A 20,883-nucleotide genomic window follows, 5' to 3' on the forward strand; every position below is an offset into this window, starting at 1 on the left:
CATTAACGAAGACTAAAAAAAAAATATATTACTGTGATACTATGTAAAAGAATTGTAATTAAATTCAGGGAACGATCTAAATATATGCATTTGTTTTTGCTAAAATTTGTTTTTTTGGACACGCGAAACTTTCTGCTCCTAAAGTAATTTGAACAATTTCTTTAAGACCGTAAAAATTTCGTAAAAAACATTTAAAGTTCATTATTATTCGAACATCGTTATAAATAGTTAATTGTGTATCGAGTAGAATGTTTTGAACACAGATTCGAATGTTGAATTTCAATAGACATTCCCTTTATTTACTTTAAAGGTTTTATTTGAAATAGATGTTTAAAGTTTAAGTACAGCAGAAGAGTGTATTTTCATTTGTTTAAAGTCTTCCCTTTTTAAATTTATATAAAACACTTCCTACTTTTTGAACTCTTAGTAATTCGAACGATTTTTAGCCCCCCCCCCCCCTGCGTGTTCGAATTAGAGAGTCTACCGTATACAAAGACTATACAGAAAATTAAATCGTAGAAGTTGCTTTTTGCTTTAATCAAAAAACAAGTTTTGCGCCAAAATTTTGCCTATTTTGTACCTTGGTTAAACTTGGTTTTTAGGGTAATTGACCAAAAATTCTAGAAAAAGTACATACATAATATATTTATATAGAATGTAACCAAAACATGTAACAAAATATTAGTAAAATTGTTGAATATATAAATATATCAAAAATAAATATTTTCCTTCCCAAATTATAAACTTTAAAAATTCCTTCTTCTAATATAAAATATACTAATCTATACAGCAACACCTTAAAAATACCTCAAGGATTTCTTGTCAGCACTTCGATGATTTATTAATTAAATTTCAATTCCAGATCCAGCTTACAACAAATATCTATACCGAGTTGATTTTTCAACACAATTTTCTTGTATATGCGAGGGTTTAAATTTCCATGAGAATAATTTAAAATAAACTCGAAAGTCTGAAAACTCTGACTCTACATCTCTGTAGATAGAGTAATTTTCAAGTCCCTAAATTTAAGTAGTTATTTTTATAAAAATATGTGGGTTATATATACTATACGTATAAACTTGTATATACGAAACCAACAAGTGTTTCACTGGATAAATATTACAAAATACGGTCAACAAACAACGTTCTGAAAATACAATTGAAGATACTTAAAAACAAAGAAGTCAGACAAAAATATTTTTATAAATACAAATTTTTAATTTTTTTAAACAAATACACAATGATACAGAAAAAGTCAATTTCATAAAAAAAAAACGCCTATAAGGGCTATAAAGCCTAAAAAAGTAAAAAAGTAAAATTAAATAAATAAAACGAAAAAAAAAGGCTAATAATTTGAACTTACTGCAGTGAGCAAAAGATTTGGTAAACAGTTATCGTGCAAAAGACATTGACCTTTGCGAGTCAATTTTTTTGCGGATACTACTTTTTCAGGTCGTACTTTATAGAAAGAGACAAAGTTTCGCGAGACAAAGTTTCACGCCATCTTTGTCCTAAATCGCAGAAGTTAGGCTCAGCAGTAATTTTGATTTCTATAAATCGCGAAACCAGCGAAAAATTTTATTCTATTTTAGCGAAATATTTGTTTTTTACTTCAGTTGCACTTGCACATATTTTCTTGAAAAATGTGAAATTATACCCATAAAATTCGCGAAAGTTAATTCTCGCGAAAATATACTTACACTCAACTAATATAATATTTACCCAAAAGATTTTAATTACAAAACAGACACATGCACCATGGTTTTCCGTTCCAGCACAAGATCCAACTTAGTACCACCTTGTTGAAGTAAGGGCACAACATGGTCGTACGACAAGTCACGTGTGCAAACACCGTTAACCTTAAAATAAACCAATCAAAAACGTTTAGTGATAAGAACGGCAAATGAAAGTTATGCAAGGGAAGGGTTGCCGCCTTTTTTAAGAGGAGTGATGAGAACATGCCTCAAAGCTACGTCGTATGTTTATCATGTTTATGAGTTTTTTATGATAGACTTACACGCCAGTGATGGGGACATCTATATTATAATACCCGTATACGTCTGTCCGTCTGTCTGTCTGTCACGCAAAATGGTAGCTTAGGTAGAGACGCACACAATGCGGCATAAAAAGGAGGGGCGAACCCGTGGATTTTTCCACGAGCTAACGCCTAGTACACAAGTAATGGCCTAAAACACAGGTGACGACCATATACAAGGATAAGGAGCTTATACAAGGGTGATTAATCAACATCTAGCTACCCATTTAAGCTCGACATATATCTGAATTTCAATATCATTTCTTGCTTTAAATAATTTTAAACAGTTCTCTGCAGGGTATCAGATTCCAGTTGTTTTATTTCAATAAGCCTATACAGGGGAAAGCTGATAATTAAAAAGTTTTCGCCAGTAAAATAATAGGCTTAACTTTCTTGCCCAATTAAATTTTTGAAAAATTGAAGGAATTCTAAAAATTATTAGAAGAGATTTGAAAGTTTTCTTAAGAGATGTTACAACACTCAACGACGTGTATAATAAATTGAGTAATACTTCAAAATGTAACAACATCAACAACATGATTAAGACACATCTTTGGTTATTCTACTATCATCAGTACATACCTTTAAGATTCTGTCGTATTTCTTAATAGCTTTGGACATGTCAGCTGGCGATCCTTTTTGTATTGTCTTTATATAAACTCCGCTTCCTAATGAGCTCTCCGAAACGCTAAAACCGAATTCATCGGATTCACGTGGCTTTTGAAGTTCCACGAGATACAGAACAACATCAGAGTCCAATCTAGATAAGAAAATAAAAATTCTGTCGTAACTTTATTTACCGCATAAGTTAGGACATTTACTGATATAAGACGCCTAAATTCACCTAGATTCTTTCCTGACATTCAAGGCAATATTCTAAAAATACTTGATAATTTCTAATTTGTTTGAAATTCCTGAGAGAGTGAATGCCCTGAGGAAATATCTCGGGTTTATTTCGGGTCTTTTTAAAAACAAACGACGAAAAAGTTATACAGAATTAGTTTCAAAATACGCTTCATGTGTAATTTTTAATATCAATTGAATCTTTTTTTAATCTTCACTTGCAACAACAGAGCAAATTAAAATTTGTTTTTCCATGCAGAAAATAAAATACTTCTTACCCTCTCACTTCGGCATATTTTATTTGCACCTGATATTTTAGAGCAAACAAAATATAACATAGCATAACATAAAAGCATAGAGTATTAAACTATTATGTTTGTCCACTCACATTTGAAATCATTACAAACACAGCAATCTAACCTATTTCAATTACATAAATGTAATTTTTTCTGTCGCGAAATCAAGTTCTATGGTTCTGTTACAAATCATATTTTTGACTCGGTTCAAATCACGGTACAAATTAATTAAACACCACTATCACAAACTCTGATGAGAGGTGGACAGAAAACATCTCTTTTTTTTTATACTAATAGATGTATTGACATTAGGGTTAACTCCAGCTAGATATGTTTTTTTTTTAAATAAATCAGAATCTTAAATCACAAATGAACCGCAAAGCTTGTATCATAGTAAATGTTTTCGCACTGTATTTTGCAAGCAATTTTAACAATATATGTTGACACGGTTATGTAAGAACATTGAGCTTGTTTTAACCTCTTCGACAGCATTTAATCCACCATATACCTTCACTCTAAGTTTCTCTTACAATAGTTTTTCTACAGACATTCACAGTGACCACAAAAACAAAAAAATGATCAGATCTACAAACCTTGTGCGATTTTTATTGCTGTTTTCCTGTTTGTCAATGCCTTGATCCTTTTCGGATTGGTTTCTTTGAACTGCGTCATCGGCAATTTTGCTTTTAAACACAAAAGGCATTTGAGCAGGGTTAAATAACACGGAATCGTCTTTTAATTGGCCAGCATTATTTTCTTGACTGTTTTTTAATTTTAAATTATTATCTAAGGGTTGTTTCTTGTACCGTATTGACCTTCTGAAGGGCGTGGTGGATGATTTCAAGGTCAAAACTTCAGTGTCAAAGGAATGAGGATTAAAAGTTCTTTGCGTATGCTTATTTTTATCTCCCTCTGTTTCTGCAGAAACAAAATAATTTTTATCAGTCATTCGCGAATAATTCTGCGCCACTACAGCAGGCCTTTCGATAATGTTACTATTCTTTACAGTGTTATCACTACGTGACGTTGACAGCGATACTCTTATATCATCACTACATAACGTTAGAGGTAATATCCTCGTATCATCACTACGTAGAGGTGATACCCTCACAACACTACTGGGTAACTTTGCAGGTGATGCCCTCGCATAATCACTACATAACGTTGGAGATGATACCCTCGTATCATTATTACGTAACATTGCAGCTGATACCCTCGTATCATTATTACGTGATATTGCAGGTGATACCTTCGTATCATCACTACACAACGTTGGAGTTGACACCCTTGTATCATCACTAAATAATACTGGAGGTGACACTGTGGTATCAACACTACGTATCGTTGTAGAAATTACCCTCGCATCATCACCAGGTAAATTTAGGGGGGATACACTCTTCGAGGATGATACAGGTACCGTTGAGTTGCTGTCAAATGACGTTGCTTTCTTTTTAGCTACATTCCCTACCGCTTCTTTCAGTAAGGAGGATGAGAGTGGTTCTGTTGAGTTTGATTCTGATTCATCCCTTATCGGAATCTGGTTCGACGTAGAGGTGACATTTTGTCTGTAACTGTCAACTTCACAACTGTAAGCAGAAACTAGATTTTTTACCTAAGAGACAAAACATGGCATTCTTAATATGTACTGGCACACCTAGAAGATGTCGGCTTTTTTTAAAAGGAATACCAAATGCAAGAATAAAAAATGCAGCAATTTTCTTGTGTTGTTGTTTTTCAGCTTACACATATATCTTCGTACGTAGTTGCAATTTTTTGCTTAGCCAACACGACCTGTTAAAATCTGTTGTTCAAATTAGTCCCAGTCAGAAAAACAGAAGAAAAATTATATTATCAAACAGAAATGTAAAATCACTGTGTAAAATGCAAGTAACAAATGACCCAATTGACTACGTTAAAACCATTTGTTAAAGAGACTTACTTAATTATTACTAAATCTAAGTAAATTCCCTCACTGAGCATGCTAAGACATATTACTAAGTCACAAAAGAGTGTCGTATCGACTCCAGGACTTAATTATGGAACCAACCTAGCTATGAGATGGTACAACAATACTAATCATCCATAATAAATTGACCTTTAAGAACTTGCACAAAATCCACTATAAAATAGCACACTTTCAGGGTTAAGAAAGACATTACAGTAATCAATATTACCTCAGATACGGACGCAGTAGAGTCAGCTACGTGCTTAGTATGTGACTCTACACCAGACTTGACTGAAAGAAAAAATAAATACCTTTACTGAAAAATTCTTGGTACAATACTTTGATTTGGTCAGAGACTGCACTTGAGTAAATTAAAAAAAAAACAAAAAAACCTTTCGAAACCCAGATATTCCCATCACATCAACAAGCATAAAATTTATTACGAAATGTACTTATTACGAATCGTTATCGTCACCATCACCATGACCGTCATTTTTAGCTTAACGTCCATTTTTAGCTTAACGTTCTAATATATACTGTGTTTGTTCTGAAATCAAATTTCTCCACATCAAGTCCCTATTACCTCCCACCAAGTCTTTCTTCATGTACCCTGAGCTTTGCCAAAGGAACTATCAAGTCTCTACCCCTATCGATTCATTGCTAGGAATTATTCTTACAACCCGTGTCCGGAGGCCTAAAGAGATGTTTTCGAGTGAAACAGGTGCAAATAATTGCTTCGTGACTTATTGGGAGCTTTGAAAAATCTGAATTAAAAAATCTCAAGACTTAACAGAAAATAGAAAATCTGTTTTCACGATACAATAAAATTAAATTATCACTTTTTGTCACTGGTATACATGCTACAATCATTACCTTTCCGTACAGGTTTTCTTTTAATTAAAAATTTCACTTTATTTCCCGAAGACTTTAAAAGTTCGTCGGCTTGTGACAAAGTCTTTCCACGCAGTGTGCATTCATTGATAGCTAGGATTTGATCACCTATGTTGATAGCGTTACTTCTAAGAAAAAACAGATAAAATTTCTGGATTTTGTATTGATATTACCCAAAGAGGTACAGCCTTGGTGGCAATACTATCCGGGTCTAAAACGCTCCTAATTATAATTTTCGGTTTTTCCAACAATTTTTCATAATACACCACCAGTTTAAACACAGACAAACAAACGGTGACAAAAAAATTTTTACTTGCGAAATTTTAGCTTTAGGCGTGCATTTCAAATACCTTCTATCTACCTTGTGTCACAAATTGAGAAAAAACTGCCACACATCAAGGAAAATATATAATAAAGGTGCACCAGCAGAAAGAGTAATTACGTTAATACTGTCAATAGGATTTGGCGTTAAAATGAAAAATGAAACCACAAATGAAACTGATCATTGACATGTTTTTTTATAAGGCTCAATTTTTTCAAAAAATGAAGCAACTGCAAAGCAAAAACTTAGCGTGTAGTGGGTTAAGAAAAAAAAATGAAAAAGGGAAAAAACAGGAAAATAACAAGAAATTTAGCAGACATATGTTATAAAAAATATGTGAGTTTCACACACAAAAAACGTGACTTTCATACAAAAAGCGTGATTACTACTGCAGTTTCATTTGATTGGCGCACTAGCCTAATCGATTTAGCAAACACATGAATTTAGACAAGTAGACAGTCAACAAGTAAGAAACAGTCGAGCCTGTAAGAGATAAAAATTAAGTAACGTCGAACCTTAGCCAAGACTCTGTGCTGCTTTTAAAAAAGCGTGTATTTTTTGTTGGGGTTATTATAATAAGTCTTAAAAAAACCGTTCAGATTTCATCCTCAAAAAGAGTGCGTTAATTAAATGAGATATTATTACCTATATGCGAGTCCGTCCTCTGATACATGACTGATGATAATCGGTTCAAATGGCTGCTCTGAACCTGATAATGACATTCCAAGCGATTCACCGTTTCTTGTAAGTTCCACAGAGAAAGTCGGACCTTAAAGTAAAAATAGGTCAAAATACTGCATTATACAAAAATATTTTCAGGGTCTCAGTTCGACAAAATCCATAGGCGTACAGGATTATTGCTTTATCATCCTTGTCAATGCTGTCACTTGTTCACTAGTACTTAAGTTTGCGATTTGACAAAAAACATTAAATCGCGACATTTAATTTTTTAGCGTTCTTCTACGATGAGTTTGATATATTACAAATGAAACATGGAATGCTTGCTTAAAACCTTGTACAGCTTTTTCTGTTAGAAAACAAACACCTTGAACATTCGAGAAATTTTAAATTTTTACTTTAGCGTAAATTAGAATTGCAAACAAAACTATATCCAAAAACTTAAAATGGTTCATTGGCAAAAAAAATAAATATCTAAAAACGACTGATTGGTAAAATGCTTTCTTTTTGGACCTCCTGGAATTAGTCCTCACGTTTTTCGAGATGTTACTGAAACCCTTACAATATTCATTCACAGGTTTAAAATCATAACAATAGATACTATCGACAATTTCTGTAGAACCAACATAACATAATATTTTACGCAGAACAATTTAAAGTCAAATTCAATTTCTGGGTGCTTATAGATTCTTTCTGATTTTTAACACGGGCGATTTCAAAGGAAAGGGAGGGAAGTCATTTGTGTAATTTCGAAGAAACTTAAATAACAAAGGGTGGTTGGTTGGAACCTTAAATGTTATCAGCACAAGTTCCGCTAATAGAAAATATAAATTCGTTTACCAGCGACTTCTTCATCTTTCTTAATGGTGACTTCGATAGGATCATTTGATTTTTCAATAAGTTGATAAACATATTCAGGAGTGTAATGATTCACACACTCGCCATTCAGTGACAACAACTGATCACCTGCAGCTAGCACGCCTAACCTGTGTTAAAAAAAACATCAAATTTAAAAAAAACCACACCCAGAAAGTAAAAGCTTCAAAGTGGAACACAAAAGCTCTCAGGGTTCTAAGATTGGCACCTGCAAAAGTGACTGTTAGCTAGCTTGCGTCATACGCACATTGAGTGCTGGCAGCCAGCTGTTTTCAACATTGTGTCTAGTCAGCTACTCGATTAGGTTATCAACAAAATGACTGATGCCTAAACTTATCAAAACAGTCATGGATCTGAAGTAAACAACAACAACAAACAACAAAAAACACAAACCTGTAAGCTGGACTACCTTTCTTTATATCATGTATACGTAACTGTTCCTCCTTGTCATTAGAAATTGTACCTAAAGATCGTGAAAAAGTATCGTTTGAAAAAAAGTTCACGCCTTCTAGAATTGCTAATGTTTTGTTTCGACAACATTCAGTGCTCCTAGAAATGCTCAAAAGTACGAGACCGCAGAAGGTTTGAGCTTTTTATATTACTGGTGCAGCTTTTACACACCAATAAAAGATTTAAAAGGATTTGAATGTAAACTTTTCCCCTTGGACATTACACATTACAAATTTCTAAAAAATTTCAGCTGCAAAGCACGAGAATAATTCCAAAAAATAGTAATATAAAAAACATGTAATTTTAACGGGAAATTAAGTTGAGAGATATTTAAAAATAATCAAATCCGCCAAATTTTCTATCGACCAAAATTTTTAACACATTCGAACTGAGCAGGAAATGCATGACATTATTTCAATCCAAACATACAACTTACTTGTGAGCAGCAATCCGGTGGAATTGTTATTTTTGCGACTTTTTATGGTAAATGTTCCTTGATTGGGAACAATGGAATCTAAGCATGAAAGTAAAAACGCGTATTACTGTGTTATTCGGAGTAAAACTCAAAAATTCATCTGCTGTAAAATCTTATTCCAGCCTTAGGAAGCAAAATAATTTGCGGGGTGGGGCGGGGCGGGGTGGGGAGGCAGTTTAAATGGCAAAACAATACAAATTATGTATTATAAAATCTCATTGTTCCATTTTACCATTAACGGATTTAAAATGGACTGTTCAACTGTCCCCCACCTCTTGGTTGCCAGGGGCCTGCATTTACATTATTTCAGATTGATTTTTTCATGCAAAGGAAATTTTTATTGCAAAATGGTCTCCAGCCAGGTGATATTTTTTAATTCAAAGATTAAAATCACTAGAACTTAAATCACTGTATCAACAAAACGATTTTTATGCCACTTGACAAACGACTGAAAAAGTTCACCCACCTGATACGTCGAATTCAACAGTTAGAGTAAGCGGAAGCTCTATATTTTCAATTGCATGATAAAAATCAATATCTATCATATTTTCTGTTGATGTTCCATTGATACTTAATATTCGATCACCAGGACTTACTACACCAGTTCTAAGATAAAAAATGTACAGGTCAGCATGGCAGAAAAAGCGTTAAGAAAGAAAAAGATGATAATTCTGTGTTGGTAAAATCTGCGCATTGTTATTTTGGTAGAGCAAGTTTTAGAGAGATTGAAATTAATTGTTGCAATTTTATTCCTATTGATACATTTAGTATTTTATATTAAACGTTTAAGAATTTAGAATAATTGTGAACATGCCAAGCTGTGTGTTGGCAAAAGCTTAGTGAGAATGAGAATATATTTTGGATATGTCGTAGACTTTGTCGTTTTATTTTTCTGATATCTTTCTATTGACTGGTAAAAAAAAATAAAGAGTTTCTGCAGATTTCTTGACAGGCATTTAACAGTTCAAAATTACAACAATAAAAATCTTTTAAACTTACTTTAACAAGGATTTTTGTGGGATTAGGTTGACAATGACTAAACCATACCCAACATCTTGCACCTCGACGCCTAAATCTTTATCAAATAGGACCACTTCGCACACCTCGTACCGACACAACACATTCACATGTGCACTGCTCACAAAACTGGGACTAAAAGACTGAACTGAACCATTACGGAGAGTTCTTGATTGACCATAACTGTTACACAAACTACTAGAATGCTGTGAAGATCTACGTGAGCGCAGTGACATTCTGTTTAACGTAGCAGATCGATTGCAACTATTCATTTGACTGGGAAAGCCTCTGATGCTACCATTTGGTACAGCATTGGAATGCCTTTGAAGATAGGGATAAGGTCGTGCAGGCAATGTATTAAAGCAGAAACTATTATTTTGATTCATAGTTCTAACAAAAGATCTTGTCGAAGTATTAGTGACGCCTTCATGGAGATTACCATAGTCATTACCATAGGTGGTATTAGGAGAATCCACGTGATGTCTATAATCTGAAGGTTTTACCATTAAATCCGCTTCAACTCCCGTATAGATATCGCATGGTGCATCACCCATCACCTCAATAAGCACAGTATCAGGTGAATTCCACAACATTTGGTTGGCTTGTGGTAAAGATATGCCATCCAATGAGATGTTGTTTATGGATAGTATTAGATGACCAACTGCAAGAAGATCAGTTCTAGAAGAAATTAATCGTGGAAAACAAAAAAAAAAGATTGCTAGAGATAAATATTGTAAAAATAAAACAAATGTATTTTAATAGAAGAATCGGGAAACATTTGATACACAAAGATAAATGATTTCTACAAATCACGCCCAATTGCACTCTTTATGGAACGTTAAATCGTCAAAATAACGTTCCCATGTGCTTACATTCACTTCCTGGTGTGTATTGACATATATAACTTTAATATGGGCGTTTAACGAGTTCATATGACATTAACGCATAATCTAATCAAATGACTCAATTTTAACTACTTTTAACTTGTCTGCTGTTCTAATTTTTGCGGTTGTTTTTACTTTCGAATAAAACTGGCAAATAGCAATCGTGAATGAAATTAACATATATAAATTGACAAAAGCAACGTATAACAATGTGAATACAGCTGTAAATTTACAGGCCCGAAACACCCGAGAAAATCAAAAACATTTTTTTAAAAAAAAACGAGGTATAAAAAATCTTTATTGATATAAATATTGCTGTTATTTGATTGGTTAAAAAAACCTAACCACAAATTTCCATTTTAAAGGGCATATCAGTTAAAATATTTTATTAGCTCTTAATGATGTAGCGTAAAGGGCAATTGACGACTCTTAATTTTTGATTCGTAGTTCACGTAAGCGGAATTTTCTTCGTTCTGCAGATTTGAATAAATTTTTTTTATAAACTTTTTAAAAATTAAATCGAAAATTAATTGCAATTCTGCACCAATTACTACTAAAGAAATTCCGTTTACAGTAAGTTAAAAATTTAAAAATATGTCCATGTTAATCACACATACCTGTCAGCGAGACTACCTTCCCGTATCTCGGAAATAACAAGGATGCTGCCATCACATTCATATTCAAATGAAACTAAAGAACATACAATATTTGTTGGTAAAATACTAACAACAATTATAAAGAGTCATGACATGTTTCCAAAAAAAACAGGCATGGTTTCACCAACTGTAGTTTCAACTTTTATAATCTACAGCCAAATTGTTTTTACTCACGAAGAGACAAGGAGAAAAAACTAAAGCACTTCTTGCACAGTAAAATATAACAACTATAAAATGCAATATTTTTATTTAAAACATAAAAGCCTGAAGTGTTATTATAATACTAGTATACTCAGATAGTATACTCAGGTATACTCAGATACCCTTCTAACATAAAAGTAGTTGTCTAAGTCCCTGCACCCTCTGCATCTTAAAATGAGGATAAAATACCCTTAAATGAGGATACGGGATCCCATTTTTTCAAACAGGTTTTATTCAAAAAAAGAGTGGAATTATTTGGTCATTTCAAGTGCAAAAAACTATAAAATACAGTTAAAATGCAAACAAATAATTAAGGGATTTAAATTTCGACAAATTGTGCTTTTAAAGTTTGACAAATATATTAAACTTATAATCTCTTTTTTGTTTCTTCAATATCTGATACAAAAACTGACACTTTATTCTGTACTAAGCAACTTGTATGAAATAAATATCGATGTTTAAAACATTAATTTTTAAAACAAACAGCATAAAGTAATTAACAAAACAGACAACATTGACATGCATATAAAAGCATTAACATGGAAATGAAAATAAATTATGTTACCACTTAATGTAATGCCAATGTCGATTCGATTATTTTCACGATTGATTTGTACAACAAAACTATTTCCAGAGGTTATTTGACATTCTAAAAGTGAGTATATTATTAAAATTAAACCAATATTAAGCTAATGGTCATAAATACATTTTTGGCATGAAAAATTCTCATAGCTAGGACACATCAGCATTTATTGCATCTTGTTTTGGCAAAATGAAATGGAGTTATAAAAAAAAGATACCAAGTCATTAGGATAAAAAATTATGTAATGTCATCTTGGTATGCAACTAGAGTGATACTTAAAAATAATTGATAACATGTGTATAACACGCGTGAACACGATCACTTGTGTATAACACGCGTGAACACGATAAACTCTATTTTAGAAGAAATGATGTTTTACTCTAATTCATTCCTCTCTAGTGCACTTTAACATGATACTAAAAGAATTCATTTACAATACATTTACAGCTTCAGCATAATTTTTTTAAGACTTTCTTCACTATCAAATAAAGCTTTTTACAATCATACCTTTTTGACCGGTTGGATATTTAACTTCCAATTCAAGCTCCTGACCTGATTGGTTGATTAGTTGCTTTATTTTTGAAGAATGTAAGTCATTGACAGATTGTCCATTAATGGAGAGGATTTCATCGCCAGCGAATATAATCCCTAAACTTAAGAAAGAGGAAACATACAAATTTGTATATGTTGATATAGTTGATGCATAGAAAGAAGGATCGCAAGAGAAAACTGATAGTTTAGTTATGCTAATAACAAAATTTATGCAACTGAGGTCATGGGCTGTAGCAATCACATAAAAAATTGCACCGAATAAGAATTCCTCACGGAAGAGAACTGAAATAACAAGTTATGCTACTGGGTTTATGGGTTCATTAGGAGTGCTTGTAGCAATGAAAATAAAAAAAGTGCATGGTATGAGATTCCCGCATGGAAAAGAACTGAAGCAACTGCACTAAGTATACTACTGGCTTCTACTACTTGAAATCATAACAAAAGAACTGCACAACTGTGGAGTTGCAATTACTATACAGTCAATGTAATGGCATTTCTTACTTTTCAAGATTACTGTCTACTGCAATATTTGAGACAATCACTGGACGGTGTAATAATTTATCTTTAGTGACTCCACCTATAAAATATGAAGATTAAATTAGGTAGTAAACAACCGATATAAACCTGTCAGAATATAATTCCACCTGCCAGTAGGCAAAGATTAAGGCAACCCGACTATAAGACTATGCAGGGTAAAATATAAGATGTATAAATTTTCTATCTTTATTTTATCTTTAGTCCTTAATAACTTCCTTTAATAACTTCTTTACTTTATGTCCAAATGAGAAATGACAACCTGGAAATTGCAATCCTCCTACAAGAACCTAAGTGTATATTATTTTTCTAGATTGCCAACAGTGCACATAATCCCATAAAAGAGAAAGTGAAACAAACAAAGATATGACTATCTGTGATTTAAAAAATATAACATAGCCAATAAATATATACCAGAAAATCACACAGCACAAATAAATTGAGAACTTGTAAACAGATTTAAAAGTTAATTACCTTTAACATCAAAACAAAAACCGTTCCTTTCTCTATGCAAAAAAAAATTGGAATTCTTCCATTTCCATCTATCTCCAACTAAAAAATACATACATTTAGTTTTTATATTCGCTTTTTGGTTTTAGATTGATTCAGAGTATTAATATTTTTATTTTTTATATTTGCTTTTTTGGTTTTAGATTGATTCAGAGTATTATTAATAAACAAAAGTTTTTGTGTGGGTAAAGGGATGACCCAACAAACCAGGGCATCACCACACGAACAGACCTTATTTCTTTTACCGCTTTTTGTTTAAGTAGCGAAAATGATCCATGAAGAAATTAAAGTACCTGACCAGGTGTTGGTGGTCCATCATTATAATGACAAATAGATTAATACTTCTTTAGTCATAATTAACAGATTCGCTTACCAGAATTAACAAAATAACATACGGTGGTGACTAGGCAGGTTAATACACAAAAATGAAAACACTTTTTCACTGCTGAAGGAGAAATATGACATGTGACAACTGTATGTATAATTATATTGGTTTAGAGAACCACTGTGCCCTGGTTAAGTGACGTAATGTACAACTTGTGAGTAGCGAATATCAAAAGACTGTGATACATATGCGGAACACGCATACCTACGGGGGATCTAGATGAATCTAAAACTAGACTGACAACAAAGCCAGCATGCGTGGAAAGTGGAAACACTGGTTAGAACATATATAAAGAAAAGGGCTGTAATGTCTAAAGTTACAGGCTGACCCTGTAACTTTAGACATTGTTAAAGGTACTTCGAAACACTGCCTTATGGTTATTAAGTTTTCGAGGTTGGCAAGATTTTAAAGGTGCACCAGACAACTTGTCGTGACATAATTAGGGACCCAAACTTTACTTGTAAACAAGGTTGTCATTAATAATGCTTTTTGGCTATCCATGTATTTTCAGTATGAGCTGATAAGCATTTAAACTCTCATTTTTTCAGTCATGTACATACCTTTCTTCGAAACCTTGTACTGGATCTCTAACTTTAAAGATAACCCTGTGTCATGAACGATTTTAATGATTTCATCATGATTTAGATTAGAAATATCATTATCACTAATTGCAATGATTTTGTCATCTACACAAAACAATTCTGATCTGTAAAAAAGAAATAAAAACGTACATAAAAAATACAAACACTTACTAAATTACCTTAAGATTCATAGCTGATAAAGTTTTTTTTTATAAGAAACCCATTTATAAAAACATTTCAAGAAGATACATCTTATTTAAGAAAAGAATTTAAAAAATTTTTAAGGGCGCTTGGCCCTTGCTTGGTTTTTACTTTAGATAAAAATTTAAAGTTCTTCAGGTGTCACCCAAGTTAGCATAAATAATTTTAAGATCTTCATTTGTGGATCAAAAAAAGGGGATAATACATTCTCCAAAACACTTAATCTTTTCATTTCAATCTACAAAGTAAATTTATAATAATATCTTCCCACTTGTTTGATTGTTTTTTACTTTTTTAAGTTTGCAACTGAAATCAATGACTGTACTTTTACTATATCATTTACTAAAAAAATAAAATTCTTAGGACAATTCGGATACACTGATTTTGTGCACCTTATTATGTTTAGCCTTTAGAAATATTATAACTTGAAATTTGAGTTTTCCAATCATCAATTTCAAATGCTGATACCTGAATTTTAAAGCATGCATATACACATTTCAACGAAAAAGGAAACATGAATAAATTTAGAACAATTCTATTCTCCTCAAATCAATTTTTAGATACTTATTCAGGATAGCCATGTGGGTCATGTGTTCATGAGATGAAGAGAGATTATGACAGCATTGCCTGCCCAATATTATACATAGCATTATATTCCAACACTACACAGATACAGGTATTAGAAGCACCAAGCACTCCAAAGTTACTATTTATGAAAAAACGCTATTTCATAGCTACTACACTTGCTCCAATTGATCCACTTCCAAAGCGTGTTTATACACATCAAGTGGTAATAAATTGGAAAATGGAAATGTAATAACGCTTGGTGTTTCAAAAGAATGTGATAAAAAAAGCTACGAGCCAGTTAAGTAATGTATTAAAAAATTCCAACTGGTGGCAGGGCCAAAAAAAACGTTGTTGTGGACATGTGCTTTTATCAAACTAAAGGGTGACTATTCTAAAGTTCCTACGGTTGTCTTAACCACATAGTAATCAAAACTCACTGTTAAACTGAACATTAACTTGCTGTCACTCATGAGAAATTTTTTTTAATTGGAATCAGCAAGACTATCTGAAATGAAAATTTCTTGAAATTTTATTGCTTGGGGGAGTTGATGGCAGTCAAATATTGACATGTGTTTGCGACATTTTTGAACCCAAGCAAACAAAGTGGGGTGTATGTGTGTCTCTTTTGTGTTAAAAAAATCACAATGTTAAAGTTATCTTAACACCCAAGAGAAAATTCAGTATTGATGTATATTCATTGTGCTGTATAAAAGTAGATCCCATTAAGCAGAAGAACACCAAGGGCAAGGTTTGGCATAGAAATATTAGTTGAAATCAAATGATCTCCTCATTAACAACAGAAACAGTTTGCGCATAATTATACGAACTAACAACTGAAATAATCTTGTCTGTTTTGATTCAGTCAATTTCGTGTGCTTTATAAAAATCATTTCTATATTAGCCCAACCCTTGTTTTTGTAGATAATAATTGTGTGGAACAGCAAGAAGTAACTGATCCAAAAGAGTTGTTAAAAAACGTTATGCTGATTTTTTTATCAATATATCCAAATCATTGATACCCTACAAGTACTGCGCTGAACTAGACAGAGCTTTTCATGATCTCTTTAGTTCACCAGCCTTGCATTATTTGGTGGCTGCTGCCACAAACAGTAAAGCAATAAATCAACCTATGGGCTCTAATGTTGCAAAAACTTTCTACCAATTCACTTTTACTTTTTTTAACTTTTGTTTTGATATATGGGATTCAGCACCTAGGCACTAGATCTTTTTATAATAGGTTTTTATCGGGAAAAAAATGTGAAGCAGTTTTCCAAATTTTAGACATTTTTAGAAAAAAGTAGCCATTTTAATTATTGTTACACCAGCAATATATTTTCTTAAATCGCATAATTGTTTATATAAGTATAAAGATAATTTGCCCATCAAATTCGGACAAAATGCAGGGAAGTAAATGGTTGAGTTTTTTTTAACTTCACAGAACTACCTGGAAAATTTTTGTGCACACATTTTTTAGGAGGATAGAGGTGGTTTTTCCACTTTAAGGAAAAAAAATTAAAAAAATTCTGCTGAAAGGAACAAGCAGGAAAATATTTAAAAGAATTATGTTGGCAATTTTCGACCTTAATTTAATGTGCACTTAAAACAGAAAATAAAGTACCGTGATACAATTGTTACAAAAGAGATTGGTTAATAATTTTTCATCTATTGTTAGAACTAGAAGAAAAAGTTTAAAAGTACTCAACTTTTTAAGTACACATGCTGAAAAACATTTCCACTCATTTCTGTACTATCTTGAAAAATTTTTAAAGTGGAAACTACAGATGGAAGAAACAGTTTCAAATTTTCCATACCTGTCTGCCAGGCCATTAGCTTTTAGATTTGAAATATATGGATGTCTGCTTTTGTCATTCCCACCTATAATTTTAAACATTTTCTGGTTAAATTGATACACACATGTATTAGGGCCACATTCTGTGTCTATGGAAATCTATTCAATTTTTCTATTATGCACAATATATATGAAACACTTGTAAAAGTCCTTTTTTAAAAATATTGACTTAAGTCTGACTTTTCCCAACCATCAGAAATCATAGTTTACTAGTGAGAAAGCTTGTGGAGCATGCCTTATTGCAACATGAAATGTGTTTATCACGTTGAAATGTCGTTTAAATACCCATTGATTTGTTATTGAAAACCAATCATTTTATGTCATTCTAATTTTCACATAATTTACTCATTAAATCGTAAATTTAAAAATTGTCTTGAATATTTAACTATTGCAGGGTTTGAATTAAAAATATAAAGTCAGATTGCAAAAATGTGCTGGTTGTAGTGAAAACCTCCTTGCAGGTGTGGTCGAGAAGGACTGTAGGCCACTTGCTATTGATCCATTGTTAATGGTTATTTTGTAGAAATAACCAATACAGAAATATAGGTCATGCAAGCAATTGATGGAGAAAATAGATTCAAAATTTTAGCATTTTTTTCATAAAATGATTCACAAAGGCAGCATTTTGATTCGCAAATTGCGAAAAGCAACCTGCTAATTCAAACCCTCCATTGTAGCACGCTTTAATACAATAGACTCAAAAGAGTTTTGTCTCCTTCCAACTTTCTTTTTTCTGAGGTTTAAATGATATTATCGCACCTGATATAGTGAGTCCAAAGGTTTTGTCTTGCTTAGTTTTGACAAGAATTACCACAAATGTACCTTAAATAAAATAATAACATGCAAGTGCAACAAATACTTATTAACAGAATTAACGAAATATTACTGTTCCCCTGGCAACCATTTCTATGATTATCCCAAATAACTTTATCAGAAGCACATTTATTCTGTAAAATATACTACTGCATCAGACAAAGTTGATATTCCTGTTTTTTTTTTCAGTTTCCAAAGAGGACGTTTATAGAGAATAAACAGATTTTCATTGTCAATATCCTAAGCCTGGACCATCAACAATAATTGTAAGGTTTACAAACACTATTTTAAATGCAATTCAATGTGTTGTGTGTAACAAAGTTATGTTGCGCACAGTACAGTTCATCTTAATTTTAATAAACCAAAACAAACCTTTATCAGGATCAACATCTATTAAATTCCAACTAGAATAAAAAAAAACAAATGCAAAGTGATATCGTAAAAAAGCTGAATAGAAGAGATTTAAAGATTCTATTCTAAGGGCTGGTTTTTCCTCTCCTGATTGTAACTATACGTCACATTCCCACCAGATATATGCATAGCATTGCTCTACCTTGCCTGCCTGGTTCAATAACAGCCATATACATTAAAAGTGGAGTAGCAGCTGATGCATAATAATTACATCAAAAGATAATTGTTTATCTGGACGTGTTCAAATTGAAGTTGAAGTTGAGAAGATGTACTAATTGCCCCAGTGTTACAGAAAATATACCATGGAAACGTCTCTTCAAATTTTGCATACATTTGTCCCTTTAAATTTTGCATACATTTTTTCCTTTAAATTGGGATAGGCCAAATGCTTATGCAGAAAGCAACATAGCAAGAGGAGGGTTTCCTGAATAGTCTTACAACTATTTATTTTCATATTGGTATCAGTAATACTGCACATTATCTTCCCAAGTGCTGCAAAGATGTATGTATATATGTATTTATTTTCCTTTTTAAACAATAGTTTTGTAATAATTTCACATATTTTCACCCGCATCAGTAGACTATTAGATAAAACAGGAAAAGACATTGGTAAAGTTACATAATTTATATTGACAATTAAAATAATTTGCATACCCATTTAAAGAAGCTTTTCTCACATCTTCTTCGCTTATTCCCTTTGGAATACAACCTAAAATAAATAAAAGTGAAACATGAAATTACATAGTACGTTGTCTCAAAATTGAGACAAAACAAAAATATAAACATAATACCTGGAGGAACCCATTTTTTAACCATTCCTCTCATAGTCAAATGTTATCGTCATTCACAAAAAATATTGTACATGTTTAGCTCTAGAAAGTAATAAAACACAACAATCTTTTTGCTATTGACAATCCTTTTTAACAATATAAAGCAACCTTTTTCATTTATATTTTGTGACGAAGAATGCAGATATTTACATATTTGATAGTTAGGTCTTTAAAAACGGTATGTGTGATAAACATTTAGAAACAATTTGAACGAAAACGAATTTAACGAAGTGTTGAAATAAATTAATTTTAATTTTTTGAAAACAATTGGGAAAAGAATGAGAAATAATTACAAAACAATTATTAATTCAATGAAGTAATTTAAAACTATACAAATAAATTATTGTAGGCATAGATGAATTCCGTTAATGTCAAACGGGGAAATTAAGGGACAAAAATTACATATCTTTCCATATCTCCAAAAACGCAAGCGTAATGAAACATCCAACCGTCATTCTAGTTTGTTTATACCATTGGCAAAAGAAGGCGAAAGTAGTTTTATGACATGGCCTATAGTTTTTGAGATATTTAAAAAATTATCTGTCCCGTAATTACCTTTTCTTTTGGGAAATTATGGGCTGCATATTGGGTAATTACGGGACATGTCCTGTATTGACCCTGAGCCTATTCCAAGTGCCTAGAGGTAATAATGGGACATATGTGCTTAACATACAACAGATGTTGCCAATTGATTTCTTTTTACTTATTTACTTCCTGATTGTAACCTCGTCTCACGGGCTCGTCCTAGCACATATCATGTGTAACGAAAATATCTAAAGAAAGGGGGGGGGGGGGAGAATAACTAAGTGTATTATAATGGATGATATCCTTTTTTGTTTTTAGATAATATATATTTACATTGGAAGTCACAACTCATACAAGTGTCTTTAGGCCTCTTCCCTTTCCAGTTTAGACACAACGGCAGTAGTTTAAACAAACTTGCGCATACCACGATTATCCCCATGTTCGCTATCAGAAGAAAAGTACTCTTCTTCTGACAAGTCTTCCTCCAACACTTCGTCACTGTCGCTTGGCTCTGTGCTTTTCTTCGCAGTTGGTGGGGCTAAGAGTTTTGGCTTTCTCGATTTTGCCTCCTTTTCTAGCGTTTTTGCTTTAATTGATATAAACATTTCATCAGATGTAACTATTTCACCGCGTTTTAAGTGCTGACACGAGTTTTAGATGATGGAGCTGTCAGGGAGTCCAATTTCTTTAAAAACACAGACTGGAAACAAGCGTTGCTTGTTGTTGACGTGTTTGGACTTGAATTTGACAAAGCGGGTGTGGTTGGCATGCGAATTAAGTTGTCTAGTTCATCATCTGGAATAAAATAAGATTCTCCCATTGCGACCATTATACACGAATGTGTTGCCATCACTGTTCTCAGCATTGGATGGTGTGACTGATTTAAGTGTAGGCGTTTTGGTCGACTTGGCTGAAGCTTCTGTGTCGATAACGTCAAGTTCTGGAGCGGAAAGTTCTGGTTTTTCATTTGCTA

At 32.5% G+C, this 20,883-nt stretch overlaps 1 protein-coding gene across 1 annotated transcript; it reads right to left on the reverse strand.

The window, feature by feature from the left end:
* Positions 1-626: 626 nt before the first annotated feature.
* LOC130625511 (glutamate receptor-interacting protein 1-like) lies at positions 627-19,429 on the reverse strand. The gene is made up of 22 exons (XM_057440615.1): positions 19,347-19,429; positions 19,210-19,264; positions 18,517-18,548; positions 18,091-18,153; positions 17,294-17,357; positions 14,694-14,839; positions 13,713-13,790; positions 13,206-13,281; positions 12,660-12,805; positions 12,135-12,218; positions 11,330-11,402; positions 9,811-10,506; positions 9,278-9,417; positions 8,773-8,850; positions 8,280-8,349; positions 7,851-7,996; positions 6,978-7,101; positions 5,993-6,138; positions 5,349-5,410; positions 3,768-4,786; positions 2,618-2,795; positions 627-1,859 (listed from the first exon to the last, which is right to left on the reverse strand). Exons 1-22 carry the CDS (start codon positions 19,378-19,380, stop codon positions 1,737-1,739), a joined length of 3,633 nt encoding a protein of 1,210 aa, XP_057296598.1. The 5' UTR covers positions 19,381-19,429; the 3' UTR covers positions 627-1,736.
* Between the last annotated feature and the right edge of the window lie 1,454 nt (positions 19,430-20,883).

The sequence above is a fragment of the Hydractinia symbiolongicarpus genome, chromosome 14, assembly GCF_029227915.1.
Source record: "Hydractinia symbiolongicarpus strain clone_291-10 chromosome 14, HSymV2.1, whole genome shotgun sequence".
Classification (NCBI taxonomy): domain Eukaryota; kingdom Metazoa; phylum Cnidaria; class Hydrozoa; order Anthoathecata; family Hydractiniidae; genus Hydractinia; species Hydractinia symbiolongicarpus.

Bases quoted from the DNA above. Each gene is read 5' to 3' on its own strand.
- LOC130625511 (XM_057440615.1), bottom strand. From the start codon at position 19,380: ATGAGAGGAATGGTTAAAAAATGGGTTCCTCCAG. The intron at 18,549-19,209 runs GTATGCAAATTA...TTTTTATTCTAG, and splicing joins AGAAAAGCTTCTTTAAATGG to TTGGAATTTAATAGATGTTG. The intron at 9,418-9,810 runs GTAAGTTTAAAA...TTTTTATCTTAG, and splicing joins CCACAAAAATCCTTGTTAAA to AACTGGTGTAGTAAGTCCTG.